The sequence below is a fragment of the Moschus berezovskii genome, chromosome 14, assembly GCF_049115385.1.
Source record: "Moschus berezovskii isolate FMDL1 chromosome 14, NW_MosBer_1.0, whole genome shotgun sequence".
In the NCBI taxonomy this organism is placed as follows: Eukaryota; Metazoa; Chordata; class Mammalia; order Artiodactyla; family Moschidae; genus Moschus; species Moschus berezovskii.
The window spans coordinates 44866146-44881078 of NC_142473.1; the positions used below are offsets into that span (position 1 = coordinate 44866146).

The window sequence follows — 14933 nt, forward strand, 5'->3', positions numbered from 1 at the left end:
AAATGTAAACTGAGCTCTGTGTGTGTGCATGTGTATGTTTGGTGGGCTGGGCAAAGGCAAGGAAATACAAGGAAACTAAATGGACCTAATTTGACTGAGTAGGGAAAATCTTTACATTCTTAGCATACCGACTTAAGAAGACCTCAGAAACACAAAGCTCTTTTTTAAAAAATAAATTTATTGGAATATAGTTGCTTTATAATATTGTATTAGTTTCTACTGTACAGTAACATGAATCAACTATGCATACGCATATGTTGCCTCTTGTTTGGATTTCCTTCCCATTTAAGTCACCACAGAGCATTGAGTAGTTTCCTGTGCTATACAGAAAGTTCTCATTAGCCATTCATTTTATACATTGTGCATGTATCCTCAGTTGTAACTGACTCTTTGCCATCCCATTGACTGTAGCCCACTAGACTCCTCAGTCCATGGGATTTTCCAGGCAAGAATACTGCAGTGGGCTGTCATTTCTTCCTCCAGGGCATCTTTCCAAACCAGGGATAGAATCGTGTCTTCGTGGGTCTCTTGCATTGCAGACAGATTCCTTACTGCTTGAACCATCAGGGAAGGCCCCTCTTTACACATCGGGTGTTTACATAGTGTATATAGGTCAATCCCAATCTCCCAGTTCACCCACTATCCCGTTCCCCGCTTGTTGTCTCTGTTTGTTCTCCATGTCTCAGTCTCTATTTCTGCTTTGCAAATAAGTTCATTTGTACCATTTTTCTAGATTCCACACGTATATGTTAATATATGATATCTATTTTTCTCTTTCTGACTTACTTCACTCTTTATGACAGCTTCTAGGTCAATAAAGAGTGTCTTCATGACCACATCTCTGCAAATGGCACAATTTCATTTCTTTTTATGACTGAGTAATGTTCCATTAAATATGTGCCATGTCTTCTTTATCCATTGATCTGTTGATGGACATATAGGTTACTTCCATGTTCTGGCTATTGAAATAGCAATGGGTACAGGTATTATTTTCAGAGCTGGTCAGCCTTAACCTAATTCTGTTCCTTGCATTCCCATTTTGTTCTAAGGTAAAGAATTCACATTATTTCTTTAAGGAATATAAATTAGTGAAGGTCATCAATGATAAATCAGGAAAACACATTTATCCCAAATTCAAAAATATATTTATTTATTATCTATTTTTGACTGCATTGGGTCTTAATTGTGGCTCAGGAGCTCAGTAGTTGTGACTTAATTGCCCTGCAGCATGTGGGATCTTAGTTTCCTGCTATGTACCCTGCATTAGAAGGTGGATTCTTAACCACTGGACCACCAGGGAATTCCCTACTCCACCTTAGTCTAAACAGCACATAAAGAAGTCACATAAATGTGATATAAGTAAAGTAAAGGCTATTTTACTATGAATATGATGTAAACCTTAAATAAAATATTAGCAAATAGAACAATAAGATATCATGACCAAATGGTCCTATTTCAGCGATACAAAGATGGCTCAATATCAGTGAATCTACTACATAACTCATAATATTAATTAAACTATGGAGAAAAAAATTATGCAATCATCTCAAAATGTGCTGACATTTAATAAAGTCCAACATCCATTCGTGATTTAAGATGCTTTTAAAAATAGGACTAGATGGCTATTTTCTCAATATGAATAAATATATATGTGTCAACCCAGAAGGCAGCACCATGCTTAAATGGGAAAACATTTACTGAGATGAATTTTCATTAAAGTTAAGAATATGGAAACCATATCACTATCTTAATACTGTTCTGGAGATCGTGGAAACCAAAGAAATGAGGAAACAACATAAGTTAGTGGTACATAACATAAAAGAGGCAAAATTATCATCTGTAGAGTTATAATTGTATATTTGGGAGGGACCCAGAAGAAGTCATTAAAAAGCATTTTTAAGCAAAGAAAATTCAGTAAAAATGGATGGGTGGAAAATTACTATATAGAAATCAATAACTTTCATATACTCACTAGTAGTAAGATAAAATGGAAACTATCTTATTTATAATCGCAACAAAAATGAACATATCTAGTAATAAAAAACAATAAATATGTAAGATCTATATGATATAAAGTTTAGAATATTCCAGAGGGTCATAAAAACGGTATGAGCCAAAGGAAAGACAATTCATATCATAAGGTTGTAACTAGATTCTGAGTTAGTTTGTAAACTTAATTCCATAAAAGTACTCTTCAGGATTTTTTGGGTACATAGACAAGCTAATGCTAAGTCCATATAGAATATCAAACAAGCAAGGAGAGCCAGGAAAGTTTTGAACAAGAAGATCAGTAACAGAATTCTCTTCCTACCAGATGGTAAAATATAGAAAATTTAAAATATATAAATATATAAAGGAAAATAATTAAAACAGTGTGGTACTGATATATAACAGACAACTCAAGAGAAGGTAATAGATGGTGTGGAAATCAGTCCAAGTACAGGAATCAGATATATGATAAAGATGTTATCTCACAAAAGAGAGGAAAAGATGAGTTATTCACTAAACTATGTTAGGGTAACCAAAGAGACATAATAAAAAAAAAGGTTGGATTCATAGCTCACATTTATACTAGGGTTATTTCTTCATGTGAACATATAAAAAATTTAAAACAAACAAGACTAAAAGAAGATTCTTCTATAAATTTAGAAAAAAATTCTTTCTGAATCATTATAAACATAAAGTTCAAAAGTGATAAAATGGAAAATTGCTACAACTTCTATATAAAATTAAAACTTCATGTGACAAAAATCACCATAAACAAAGTTAAACACAAACAAGAAGCTGGATAAAACATTTGTAATTTATATCACAAGAAAAAAGCTAAATGTCCCTTTTCATAAAGCCCCTGTATCAAGAAAAATACCAACAACCCAACAGAAAAAAAGATAAGAAACAACAATTCACAGAAAAAGAAATACAAATGATTCTTTATTATATGAAAAGATGCTCTATCTATTGCCAGTCAGGTTAGTAAGGATTTTTTTTAAAGTTGGGTAACACACTGGGTAGTGCAAGCGCAGAAATGGCACTCTCGTTCTCTGCTCCTGGAAGGGTGAACCAGCCCCATTTTGATGGAGGACCATTTGTCAATATCTATCAAAATTCTCAATTCACACGTGCTTTGTACTAGCATTTCCATTCCTAGAAATTTGTCCTACAGGTAAACTTACACATATGTCAAATGGCCCAAGTTCTTCATTATCGTAGCACTATTTGCAATAGCAAAAGATTTGAAATGCTTAAACTTTCCACCACAGGAGACTGGGTACATCAATTATGGTATTGAACACATCAACACAATGGAATACCACGCAACCATAAAATGAAGGAGAAAGTTCTTTATGTACCAGTACAGATTGACCTCCAAAATAAAATTAGAAGTTCAAAAACAGTGTGTACAATACAGTAGCATGCTATTAATTCTGCAAAAAGAAAGAATATGATATGTAAATTTGCTCATTTACTCATAAATTCTGTCTGGAAGAATGCCCAAGAACCTGACAACAGTATCTGTCATCAGGAATAGGACCTGGATGACTTAGGGACACAGACAGAAGATAGGACTATTCATTTTACGCCTTTTGTACTGTTTTATTTTGAGCCATGTGAATGTATTATCAAAAAATGCATAATGCGTTGAAGTTTACAACGTAATAAAAAGGGCATAGTTACATTCCACTCTGTCCACGTTTACCCTGAATTTGCTGAAAATAAAGTCTATTGTTAATCAATACAGCCTTTTTTTTCTTTTCTTTTTTTTTTTTTTAGGCAACAGACTCTACTTAATCTGGTTTTAGAATAGATCAAAATCAAGTCCCTGACTCACATAGCTTTTTGATTAAAGCTAATATCCTGCCAGAAGAGAAATAATTTTTGCTTGAAAACTGAAGTTCCGAGATAAAAGTTAAATTTTTTAAAAGTTAAAAAAAATAAAGTTCTCAACAATAGGGACGGTAGAATCAGTTTGTTTAAAGCAATCAAACAAATATCAATAACAAAAAAGAAATCATGTTGTTTACACTGTTTAAGGGTAAGTACCCCCACTGCAAGGAGGAAAGCAGGGTGAGAGATTACATGTTCAGTTCAGTTCAGTCGCTCAGTCGTGTCCGACTCTTTGTGACCCCATGAATCACAGCACGCCAGGCCTCCCTGTCCATCACCGACTCCCGGAGTTCACTCAAACTCACCTCCATCAAGTCGGTGATGCCATCCATCCATCTCATTGTTAAATTATTCTGATCTATTGATATATTAATTAATTTTATAATTTTAAAAATTATACTAAATTTAAATATTTTAAAAACTTAAGGTTCCACTGGAAGCCAAATATACATAAATGTGTTTAAGCTAGTAAGAAAAAAACACAAGTTTAAAAGAGACACAATTTTTTTTTTGACTCATAAAATAGTAACATAGAAAAAATACGATACTTAATGCAGGTGACGGTGTTGTGAAAAAGGTACTCTCATCATTAACTGTGAAATATAAACTGGTCCCTTTCCCTTGTTTTAACTAAAATTTACAACATATAGTTGTAAGAAATAACACAGAGAGAACCTATGAAGTCTTTACCCGTATAATTCTCTCTTAAAAAATAATTTGTCGGTGTCAGTTAAGAATCTTTAAAAATTCACACTTTCAACTAGCAATCCCACTTCTTGGAAACTATCCTGAAAATATCATTAAAAGGAAAGAAAAAGCTATGTGAATAAAAATGTTCATTCAATACCATATATAAAATAAAAATATATTCATATATAATACATAAGTTAATAAGAAAATAGTTCGTTAAATAATAACATATACACTAGGTAGAATATTCTACAACCATTAAACCACATTTGTGTAGAATATAAGGTAATTGACTTAATATCTATGTTGAATGTTGATTTAAAAGATATAAAATTTTATGTACAATAGTGAAAAATATTCATATGGTCAATGAGTGATAAAGAGGAGGAATTATGGTTGATACTTTGTCTCTTTCAAAACTTTATACAACATAATTTCAAATTTATTTTTTTTCAGATTTTTTCCCCAATTTTCCAAACTCAAGTTTTCCTACTTTTGTCAGAATTTGAGAAGCAAAATGAGGTGAAAGACGGCTACTTATTAATCCAGTAAGGATAACTAACTGCCCCGCATGAATGGGAGACTTTTGCTAGGAAAGAACCACTTACTTGCATCTTTCTCTGGAGAAGGAGGAGGGACCCTCTGCCCCAGGCAGGTGCTACTGACCGGCTGCACCTGCTTCTCTGGGGGCTGGGCATTGCCCATGGGCGGCACCTTCCCCTTGGGGCTGCTGAAGAGGTCTTGGGAATCCTTTCTTGGTCCAGATTCTTGGAGGGAACTCTCAAAAGATTTGTCTTTGAGTCTGAAGGAGGAGAAGAGTGAGGGCCTTTTCTTGGGAACCCTGGAAGCATCTGGGACTGTCTCCTGCAAACTCACTTTCTCTAGGAGTGTGGGGACATCTTCGATCTTGCCGCAGGGTGGGGACACAAGTGCAGGAAACACCTTGGATGACCGGCTGGGCAAACTGTGGGTGCAAAGGGCAGGGGCAGGAGGACTTGGGGCTGAGGGCTGGGCAGTCCTTGCAGTCGGGGAGCCCAGGGAGAAGAAGGCTGAGGCCTTGCTTGCCATGTCTCTCTTGGGGGATGGCTGATCGCTGTCTTTACCGGAGCTGCTTTTCCGAAAGCTGAATGAGGTGGGCAAAGCCTTTGACTCTGGCTTGGCCCAGGCCTTCCTCCCACCATCAGAGCTGGGGAGGAGCGGCTCCAGGGACCTCCGGATGGCGTTGGCTATGAGCCGCAGTGGAGACTTGGGTGGGGCCATGCTTCGCTCCCCAGGACCCCGTTGAGCGGGGGCCCCCATCGTCTCCTGAGACTGTCTCTGGGCTGGCAAGGTCTCTTTCTCTGCCCGAGGAAGCAGCAAGGGGTGGACTGGTTTCAGCACTTGGCCTCCTGTACCAATTTTAGTGCTCTTTTGGGGAAGTCGTGCCCCGGTTTCCAGGTGCAAGTTCTCAAGGTTGGAGTCATTCCAATCCAACAGCCAAGTCTTCTGCTCCGGAGTAAGAACCAACTTCTTTAAGCCTGACTTCTCTGCCAGCTCTAACCCACCATCCGCTACCCTCCTGGGTCTGGTACCCCCTTCTCCAGGCTCCTCTCCAGCCCAGGGAGACAGTGGGGGGTCTGGCAAGCACCTGTCCTTCCCTTCAACGGGGTGTGGGCCTCTGTGGATACTTCTGATGTCCCTAGGAGGGGCCACTGCTTCCTGACACCCATCAGAAGCCATCTCTGCAGGGCTGGGTGGTCTGGAGCTCTCGAAGCCATCTCCACCAGGCCTCACCAGGCAGTATTCTGTCCGCTCCAGTACCTGCCCATGAGGCAGACGCAGGGGGAGATCCTTGGGTGGTCCATGGGCTTTGGCACGCCTCAGAAAGATGGGGGTGGATGGACTGAAATGACCTCTGGAGACCTGTGAGGGCGTGTTGAAAACTGTCACCTGGAAGGGACAGGCAAAAACCAGCAGTGATTTAGACGCTCCCACCATTTACTTCCATGAGGAAGGTGCATCTCATCCCACAGGCCCCTCCCTTCCTCTCTTCAGATCTCAGACACCCAAAGTCAAAAAGAATTCTGCCTAGGGTGATTTCAGAGGGCCACTCTTCCAAGTGGCTGCCTTGGAATGGGCTAGAATTGGCCCAGAGCCTCCATATCACTGATCAAAGGCTTACCTGAGTCTTAGATTAGGTGGGTAGAAAGCCAGAGGGAAGGCGAAGTCATTGACAAGCTCCCGGACCAGTGAGGGCAGGGCTAGCCTGGCCCGTACGGGTGGCCAGGCACATATGGAGGCTCAGTTATGGTCCCTACCAACGGGCATAGCCTACCCATAGGTATGTTCCTCCAGCAACCAAGAAACCAAGACATTTTTCCTTGGAGACCATTAAAGAGAGACAACTACCCTCTGGCTTGGAACTGTGGTGGCAGGAAAGACTTTGGGATCTTCCAATAACCCTTTCAGCTATGGTTTTTCATGTATGGATGTGAGAGTTGGATCATGAAGAAAGCTGAGCACCAGAGAATTGATGCCTTTGAATTGTGGTACTGGAGAAGACTCCTAAGAGTCCCTTGGACAGAAGGGAGATCAAACAAGTCAACTCTGAAGGAAATCAACACTGGATATTCACTGGAAGGACTGAAGCTGAAGCTCCAATAATTTGGCCACCTGATGCAAGGAGCCGACTCTTTGGAAGAGACCCTGATGCTGGGAAAGATTGAGGGCAGGAGAAATAGGGGGCAACAGAGGATGAGATGGTTGTATGGCATCACTGACTTAATGGACATGAGTCTGAGCAAACTCCAGGAGAGAGTGAAGGACAGGGAAGCTTGGCATGCTGCAGTCCATGGGGTCAAAGAGTCAGACATGACTTAGCGACTCCACAATGACCCTTTAAAACCTGATTCATGCCTCACCATTGAGAAGGCAATCAATCATTGCCAGCATTCAGGAGCTTGGCCCTTGGCAGAGGGAGAACATAACAGACTTTAGAAGAAGTGGTTGTGTCCTGCCCAGAGTTCTGGTCATAGGACAGGAGCTTCTCAGGAGAATGAAATATTCTGTCTCAGATGTTCTACTTCCCAGAGTCTAGAACAGGCTCTGGAGGGTAACAGAGGCTTGATAGATTCATACTGAAGGAAAGAGTCCAATCCTATCTATCTCAGTCATGCCATTTTCTATTCAAGAGGGGTGCTGCTTCCAAGGTTCTCAGCTGCGACCAAAGGCCCTCTCCATTCTGTACCTGCCACCCTATAGCTGCCAGCTCCTCAGCACCCTCTGTGAGGTCATCAAGGAAAAAGCATAAGCCCAAGCATCTCTGCACCCCACAGTCCAGCCCAGATTCCAGGCCTCGTAAAGTCTGCTGAGTGAGTGAGTGACTAGCTATGCCCTTGGTGACTGAGAAGGAGCAGAGTGCACTTCTGTGAAAGGTACAAATGAAGAGGAGGCCTGGGGTGGGCTCTTGACAGAGCATCTCTCTGGCCCTGGCTTTGCAATTGGGGTGACCTAACAGTGGAAACGGAGAAGGCAGTGGCAGCCCACTCCAGTACTCTTGCCTGGAAAATCTCATGGACGGAGGAGCCTGGTAGGCTGCAGTCCATGGGGTCGCGAAGGGTTGGACACGACTGAGCGACTTCACTTTCACTGTTCACTTTCATGCACTGGAGAAGGAAATGGCAACCCACTCCAGTGTTCTTGCCTGGAGAACCCCAGGGACAGGGGAGCCTGGTGGGCTGCCGTCTATGGGGTCGCACAGAGTCGGACACGACTGAAGCGACTTAGCAGCAGCAGCAGCAACAGTGGAAACAGTGTCAGACTTTATGTTTTTGGGCTCCAAAATCACTGCAGATTCTGACTGCAGCCATGAAATTAAAAGACGCTTACTCCTTGGAAGGAAAGTTATGACCAACCTAGATAGCATATTAAAAAGCAGAGACATTACTTTGCCAACCAAGGTCCGTCTAGTCAAGGGTATGGTTTTTCCAGTGGTCATGTATGGATGTGAGAGTTGGACTGTGAAGAAAGCTAAGTGCCAAAGAATTGATGCTTTTGAACGGTGGTGTTGGAGAAGACTCTTGAGAGTCCCTTGGACTACAAGGAGATCCAACCAGTCCATTCTAAAGGAGATCAATCCTCAATTGGGTGTTCATTGGAAGGACTGATGCTAAAGCTGAAGCTCCAATACTTTGGCCACCTCATGCGACGAGTTGACTCACTGGAAAAGACTCTGATGCTGGGAGGGATTGGGGACAGGAGGAGAAGGGGACAACAGAGAATGAGATGGCTGGATGGCATCACCAACTCGATGGACATGAGGTTGAGTGAACTCTGGGAGTTGGTGATGGACAGGGAGGCCTGGTGTGCTGTGATTTATGGGGTCGCAAAGAGTCGGACACGACTGAGCGACTGAACTGAACTGAACTGAAGGATGCTAGGAAATCCAGAGCTCAGTGTGGAAGTAGGCGGAGTATAGGCATCATCCTCATGCCTGTGCAGGGCCCTGAGGGCACTTACCTGAGGCAGGGAGGGACTGTCCAGGGCATTCAGGTCACCAGTCGAGGAAGAAGAGGGTGGAGAAGGAGAAGGCGGGGGAGGACAAGCTTCCTTTGGAGGCAACACAGTCATTTTGCAGTTCACTGGTATCAAATCTACCAAGGAAAGAACATGCTCTCCATTACGGAGTTGTGGTTTTTCCTTATTTTATCAAGAAAAGGGGAGATTTATCAGTGAAGCTCCACTCTATAAATTGAGTCAGGAGGGGAAGATGCTGGAGACCAATTCAGAGGCCCTGGAGCCCACAGCCTGGGACTTGGAAGAACAGGTGCAGGAGTGTCAGGTTCCTTAGGGGAAGGAGGTCCCAGCATGAAAATTCCAAGAACCACTACGTCTCACACGCACAAGGGAATGCTCCCGAGAGAGGGAAGAGGGGTCTCCAGGGTTTTTCTGGGAAACGGACATCTACCTCTAATGTCTGCCCTAAAATCATCATGGTGGGGGGCTGGGGCTGCGTTAAATTCCTTAGTCAATAGAGAGGCCACCTGAGGCCTCTTCCCACAAGAGGCTGGACCATTCACCATGGGCATGGATGGGATAACACAGGAGAGGCAGTCACAGCTAAGGAAAAGGGCTCTTCTTCTCAGGGGTGCACAAAGGGGCTCTCGGATGAGACAGCCAGCCTGACATTTTAAGAGAACTCGAGGGAGGGAGCTCGTAATGAGTATCAAAGCATCTGAAGCATATGGAGTGGGGTTCGTGCCAAGCTCCTGTTGGTCAGGGAACAGCAAGAGAGAGTGTGTGTGCTCAGATGGACAAGAGAAAGGAGCGTGCCTGGGACTGAGGATGAGCCCAATTCTGAACTGTGGGAGCTGAAATCAATTAGTCTAGTTACAACAGAGTTCCAACAGATGTCGCCTACAAGATCAATCTCACTCCCTCTCTCCCCCGAGCGCATGCACCATGTGTGCACAAGCATCCTCTAGGAACCTTAAATCGGGGCCTCCCTGCTGGCTCAGAGGTAAAGAATCGCCTGCCAATGTAGCAGTCGTGGGTTCAATCCTTGAGTCGGGAAGATCCCCTGAAGAAGGAGATGGCAACTCCAGTATTCTTGCCTGGAAAACCCCATGGACAGAGTAGCCTGGTGGGCTACAGTCCATGGGGTCACAAAAGAGTCGGACAAGACTTAGTGACTCAACAACAACAAACCTAAACTCTCGAGAGTTTTGTTTCCCTATCAGACTATTTCAGTAACCAGTCCTCAAAGGGATTCAGAAGATGCCATGCTCACTTGCAGATTTACCCATCAAGTGTCTGACCCACCAGCCCAGCCAGCTCTCCCGTAAGCCCTCCAGGCACATAAAGCCTGTTCTCCAGGGAACCTCGCAGGACCACCTGTCTGTCTATCCATTCTTGTCAGACTCCTTAGTTCTGGCTGCTCGGCTGACCCCTTTCCATTTCCCTCCAAGGCATGAGATTTAAGCTTGCTTCACAACATGATCCCCTGGCCTCAGTTTCCCCAGAGCTTTGGCGGAGAGGCCCCTCCTCTGGGACCCATCCAGGCCAAGCCAAACCCAAGCTCACCGCAAGAGGAGTTCCTTCCAGACCACCAGGGAGCCACACAGGGGGTTTGTCAGTGTTCTGCCCTGCTTTCCTCTCTCAAATGCAAGCATGTTGGAGCATGCATCCTAGGCCTGGGCTATGAAAAGCTGGCCCCACACACGGTCAGCAAGCTTCCCAACGGAAGAGCTCCAGGGGGAAAAGGTAACTCAGGGAAACAGATCTGAGAGTGGCAGGAAGGAGCCGCTGGGGACAAAAGCCACACTGGCTGCCAGGAGCTGACACGGGTGGGGGTGGGCAGCTGGCCGGCCTGCTTGTCACCCAAACGAACCCCCATCTCTGCCCACAATTAGATGGTTCGAGCCTAAAAAGGCAAAATCTGTGAGTCAGTTGTTGCTGCGCTTCCTGTCCTGGGCTTGCCAAATTCCTGCTGAATTCCTTCTCCTCCTCTTCCTCGCCCCCTCAATCTCCTCTTTCTGCCATCTCCTGAATCAAACTCCTGAACTTGTCCCAAGGTCCCCTCAGCTCCACAGACTGCCTCTTTGTTCCTCTGAGGAGCAATCTGGGAACCTTCCGATACACAGCCAGGACACCCCGGGAACCAAGCTGACCGGAGAGCCTTGGGGTTCTCGAGGTCATGACCTGGGAGCTCCCCGTCTCTTCTTTATCTAATTCCCGCCCCCACCCAGTGAGTGGGGTCTCTCTCCACACATGGCCTCAAGAGTGAGGCCTCAGAACTGGGAGGCGGCCCTAAGGAGACAGGGAAGCAGCGTACCTGCCATTCAAGTCACAGCCTGGGGGAGGAAGGGGCGCCAGAGCGCCGTTGGGAGGAGACTGGAAATCTCACCCACCGCGGCCTCTGGGTCCCCTCAGAGGACGGTAACGGGGAGCCCGGACCACCACCCGCTTCACAGCCAACCAGCGGGCTGATACTGGGCGAGTGACGTAACCCCTCAGGTTTCTCCTCTGAAAACGGGGAAGCCTAGTGCTTCATGGGGAAGCTGAAGAACTAAAATGGGATCAAAAAGAGGTGCTCAGTGCAGAGCACAAAGTAAGAGCCACAGTGAACAGTGAAAGGCACTCAGTCGTGTCCAATTCTTGGCGACCCCATGGACTATACAGTCCACGGAATTCTCCAAGCCAGAATACTGGAGTGGGTAGCCTTTCCCTTCTCCAGGGGATCTTCCCAACCCAGGGATCGAACCCAGGTCTCATTGCAGGTGGATTCTATACCAGCTGAGCCACCAGAGAAGTCCAAGAATACTGGAGTGGGTAGCCTATCCCTTCTCCAGCAGATCTCCTGACCCAAGAATAGAACCAGGGTCTCCTGCATTGCAGGTGGACTCTTTACCAACTGAGTTATCAGGGAATCCCTAAATGCCAGATGGTAGCTAAATATGAATTCCATTCCCTTCCTCCCATGCACACAGGTGGTCCAATAAAAGCACTGCTGAACTGCTGACATGTTTCAGGGGAGACTGCACACACCCATCCTGGCCAGGACTTCTGCAACTCAGGGCCCAGAGGCTTCATTTTCACTTACAACTCACATCCTTCTCTGCTGGCCCTTTCTTGTTTTGCTTGAAACCTTGGCATGGTCCAGCCAGGGCTGCCCTGACCTCTACGGAAGCCTCAATTCTGGGTGCCACTGGCCCTTTCAGTCCCATATTGCAAAGGGGGTTGATGAACAAGATCAGAATCCAGATTGCAGCTCCCCCCATATCCTCCCTGGGTCAGCTGCCTCTTCTTTGGGCTCTCTGGCAATAGAGACATTTCCCCTGATCCTAGAGATGATTCTGGTGAGTGTGGTCATCTGGGGGAGAGTGATAAGGGCAGGCACACAGCCCACTCCATCTACCTGTCTGGGGCTGGGGCCCGAGCCAGCCTTAACAGGGCAGTGAAGGGAAAGATGAGACAGTACCCCAAGCTTTGCTCCCTTCTTCAGGACCAGCCTTGCCTACTGCGTTTCCTTTCGGGCACAATGAAGATGACTGGAAAGATGGCTCTGGAGACTTCCACAAAGACTGGGATCCCAGGGTGCAGCTTTCCCAAATTTGGAGCGTAGGCAATTCTTAAATCCTCCCAAAGTCTTGGAGTGCCCTCTAGGGGTGCAGCCTGCTCAGGCTGAAGTCCTGTTCTCTGTTCCTACACTCAGTTCAACTGGCTTGGTCCCTGATTCTTTAGTTAGTTCCTCCGTTAATTCATTTATTCATTCTGTAAGCAAGGACTGGGTGCCTCCTCTGTGCCAGGTCCATACTAAGCACTTAGCCCCTAGAAATGATTCAAACTTGAGGCTGGCTCTAGAACCAGCTTTTATTTGAGGAGCAACACCTGATGCTCCTTGGTTAACCAAAGACATAGCTGAGAAACCACGCCGCTGGTTAGCAGTCTCCTCTCCCCTGTGCCTCCTCCAGGATCCCCCGCCCTGCTGGGAGGGTCACCTACCAGACTCCCAGCTCTCACCGCCCCCCACCCCTCACCCCCCGACCAGGACCTCCTTGAGGGCGAGGCTGGACCCCTCACACCAGTGGCACTCAGTAAAGAAAGCTGGAACCACTGGATGGAATATGTGCCCAAATCAACCCACCCATAGAAATCCCGTGGCTGGGGAGGGGTTGAGGTGGGGGAGTAAATGAGATAACACGGGAAAAAGGCCTGACCTGGGCCTCCACTGAAGGTAAATTCCCTCCTTCCCTTCCCTTCCTGGAACTACAGAATGGCTCGAGAGTCATTTTAGGTTGTTTCCTGGTCTCAAAATACTGGAGTGGGTAGCCTTTCCCTTCTCAGGCCTGCCCAGGTGTGCGGCCCTGGTCCAGAAGTGCCCATTGTTCCAGCCTGGCCCAAGGGAAAGGGGCTGCAGGTCTTGGGGTTTCGGGGAGAATGACTCACTGGCCAGGAGTCAGTGATGACTCAGAAGGAAGAAGTTAACTAAACTAGCATGCTATTCCAACTCCATTTTTTTTTTTTTTTGTCTAACCCAAGGCTTTCCTGGGTCCATCTCTCTTACAGCAAAGTCTGGAGAGAGAGCGTGAGGGCAGCGATGGGCTTGGAATCAGATGAAGAGTCCGTGCCCGCTCTCAAGATTGGAGAGGGAATCTCTGCTCTGTAACTAGGGTGGCGCCAGGCACGGGCTGGCCCTGGGACGTCGCCAACCGTGCGCGCAGTCATTGCGCCCCCTAGTGGGAGCCTGCTGCCTTGGCACCTGCTGCAGGCCCTGGTCCTGGTAGCCTGCTCAGAGAAAGAAGTACGGGTGGGTGTGGGTGTGGGTGTGGGTGTGGGTTCTTTCATTACTTTACCCAATACTGCTCAAGTTTAAGCTGACAGCCCCAGCCCAGTTCCAGTGTACTGAACCAAAATGTATAGAGCCCCTGGGCCACAGTTTCATCTTTGTTTCAAGAAGCTTGGAGCTCAGGTCCCTTTCAAGTGCAGTTGTAGAGCTCTAAGGCTCGCTGAAGGTAGAAAATCCATTGGAAAGTGCTTCGTCTAGTGAGCAGAAGAAATAGAGTCAAACATACATTTCTTTCCTTTCCCCTCACATCCAGGTGGCCAGTTCAGAGAGGACACGTGAGCAGTGAGAACAGCTGCCCCTGAGAATTAATCAGACAGCTCCTGCCCGCCCCCACCTTCCCCAGGGAGCTCATGACTCACTGGACTGGAATCTTCTCCCACTCTGGTATTCGCTGGGAGTTGGACACTGAAAGCTATTGGCCCGCTGCAGAGCTATGGTGAGAAAAAGAAAAAGGCAGGGGAAATGAGGAGGGAGGCAGAGTTGGTTAAATGGATAGGACAAATAGGGAGTTGTCTCCCATGGCCCATTTACCAAAAGCTAATAGACTCATGGTCATAACTGACTGAGCCCCTTCCTTTACTGAGGCTGTCCCTGTCTCTATAACACACACCTCCAACTTTTCATTCATTCAGTCATCAAACATTTATTGAGACACTGCTGGGGGCCAGGTTCTGCCCTCTTTCAGAAAAGATCTCAAATTAAGTGCCATCATTCTAACTCACCCATTGTTAATAAGCATGTGCACTTACATGTTTGTGTGCATACATGTGTACATATATGCCTGTGTGTACACATGCTTATTTAACACATCTGTTTTTAGCAGAGCAGCTCCTTGAAGCTGAAGTCTAACATCAGTGCCACAACTGTGTCATGGAGGAACCAGAGCTGCTCTCACTGAAGCCTGGAAGCTGCAGAAAACACCAACCTCTTTCCGTGTTACCCCCAGAGTCCCCAAGCCCTTTCAATTTTAACTGAACCCCTGTACAATCCATGGCTGCGACCCCTCCTCTTGGCCTGGTTCCAATGGAAACAC

At 45.9% G+C, this 14933-nt stretch overlaps 1 protein-coding gene across 5 annotated transcripts in view; it reads right to left on the reverse strand.

The window, feature by feature from the left end:
• MICAL2 (microtubule associated monooxygenase, calponin and LIM domain containing 2) overlaps positions 1–14933 on the reverse strand; it is a 242343-nt gene that overhangs the window by 57110 nt on the left and 170300 nt on the right. For all 5 annotated transcript variants that reach the window (XM_055423358.2, XM_055423357.2, XM_088843078.1 and 2 more), the window contains 3 exons: positions 14260–14331; positions 9073–9206; positions 5184–6504 (listed from right to left, as the gene is read on the reverse strand). In XM_055423358.2, the coding sequence (XP_055279333.2) occupies positions 5184–6504; positions 9073–9206; positions 14260–14331 (1527 nt within the window). The remainder of the gene's footprint in view (positions 1–5183; positions 6505–9072; positions 9207–14259; positions 14332–14933) is intronic.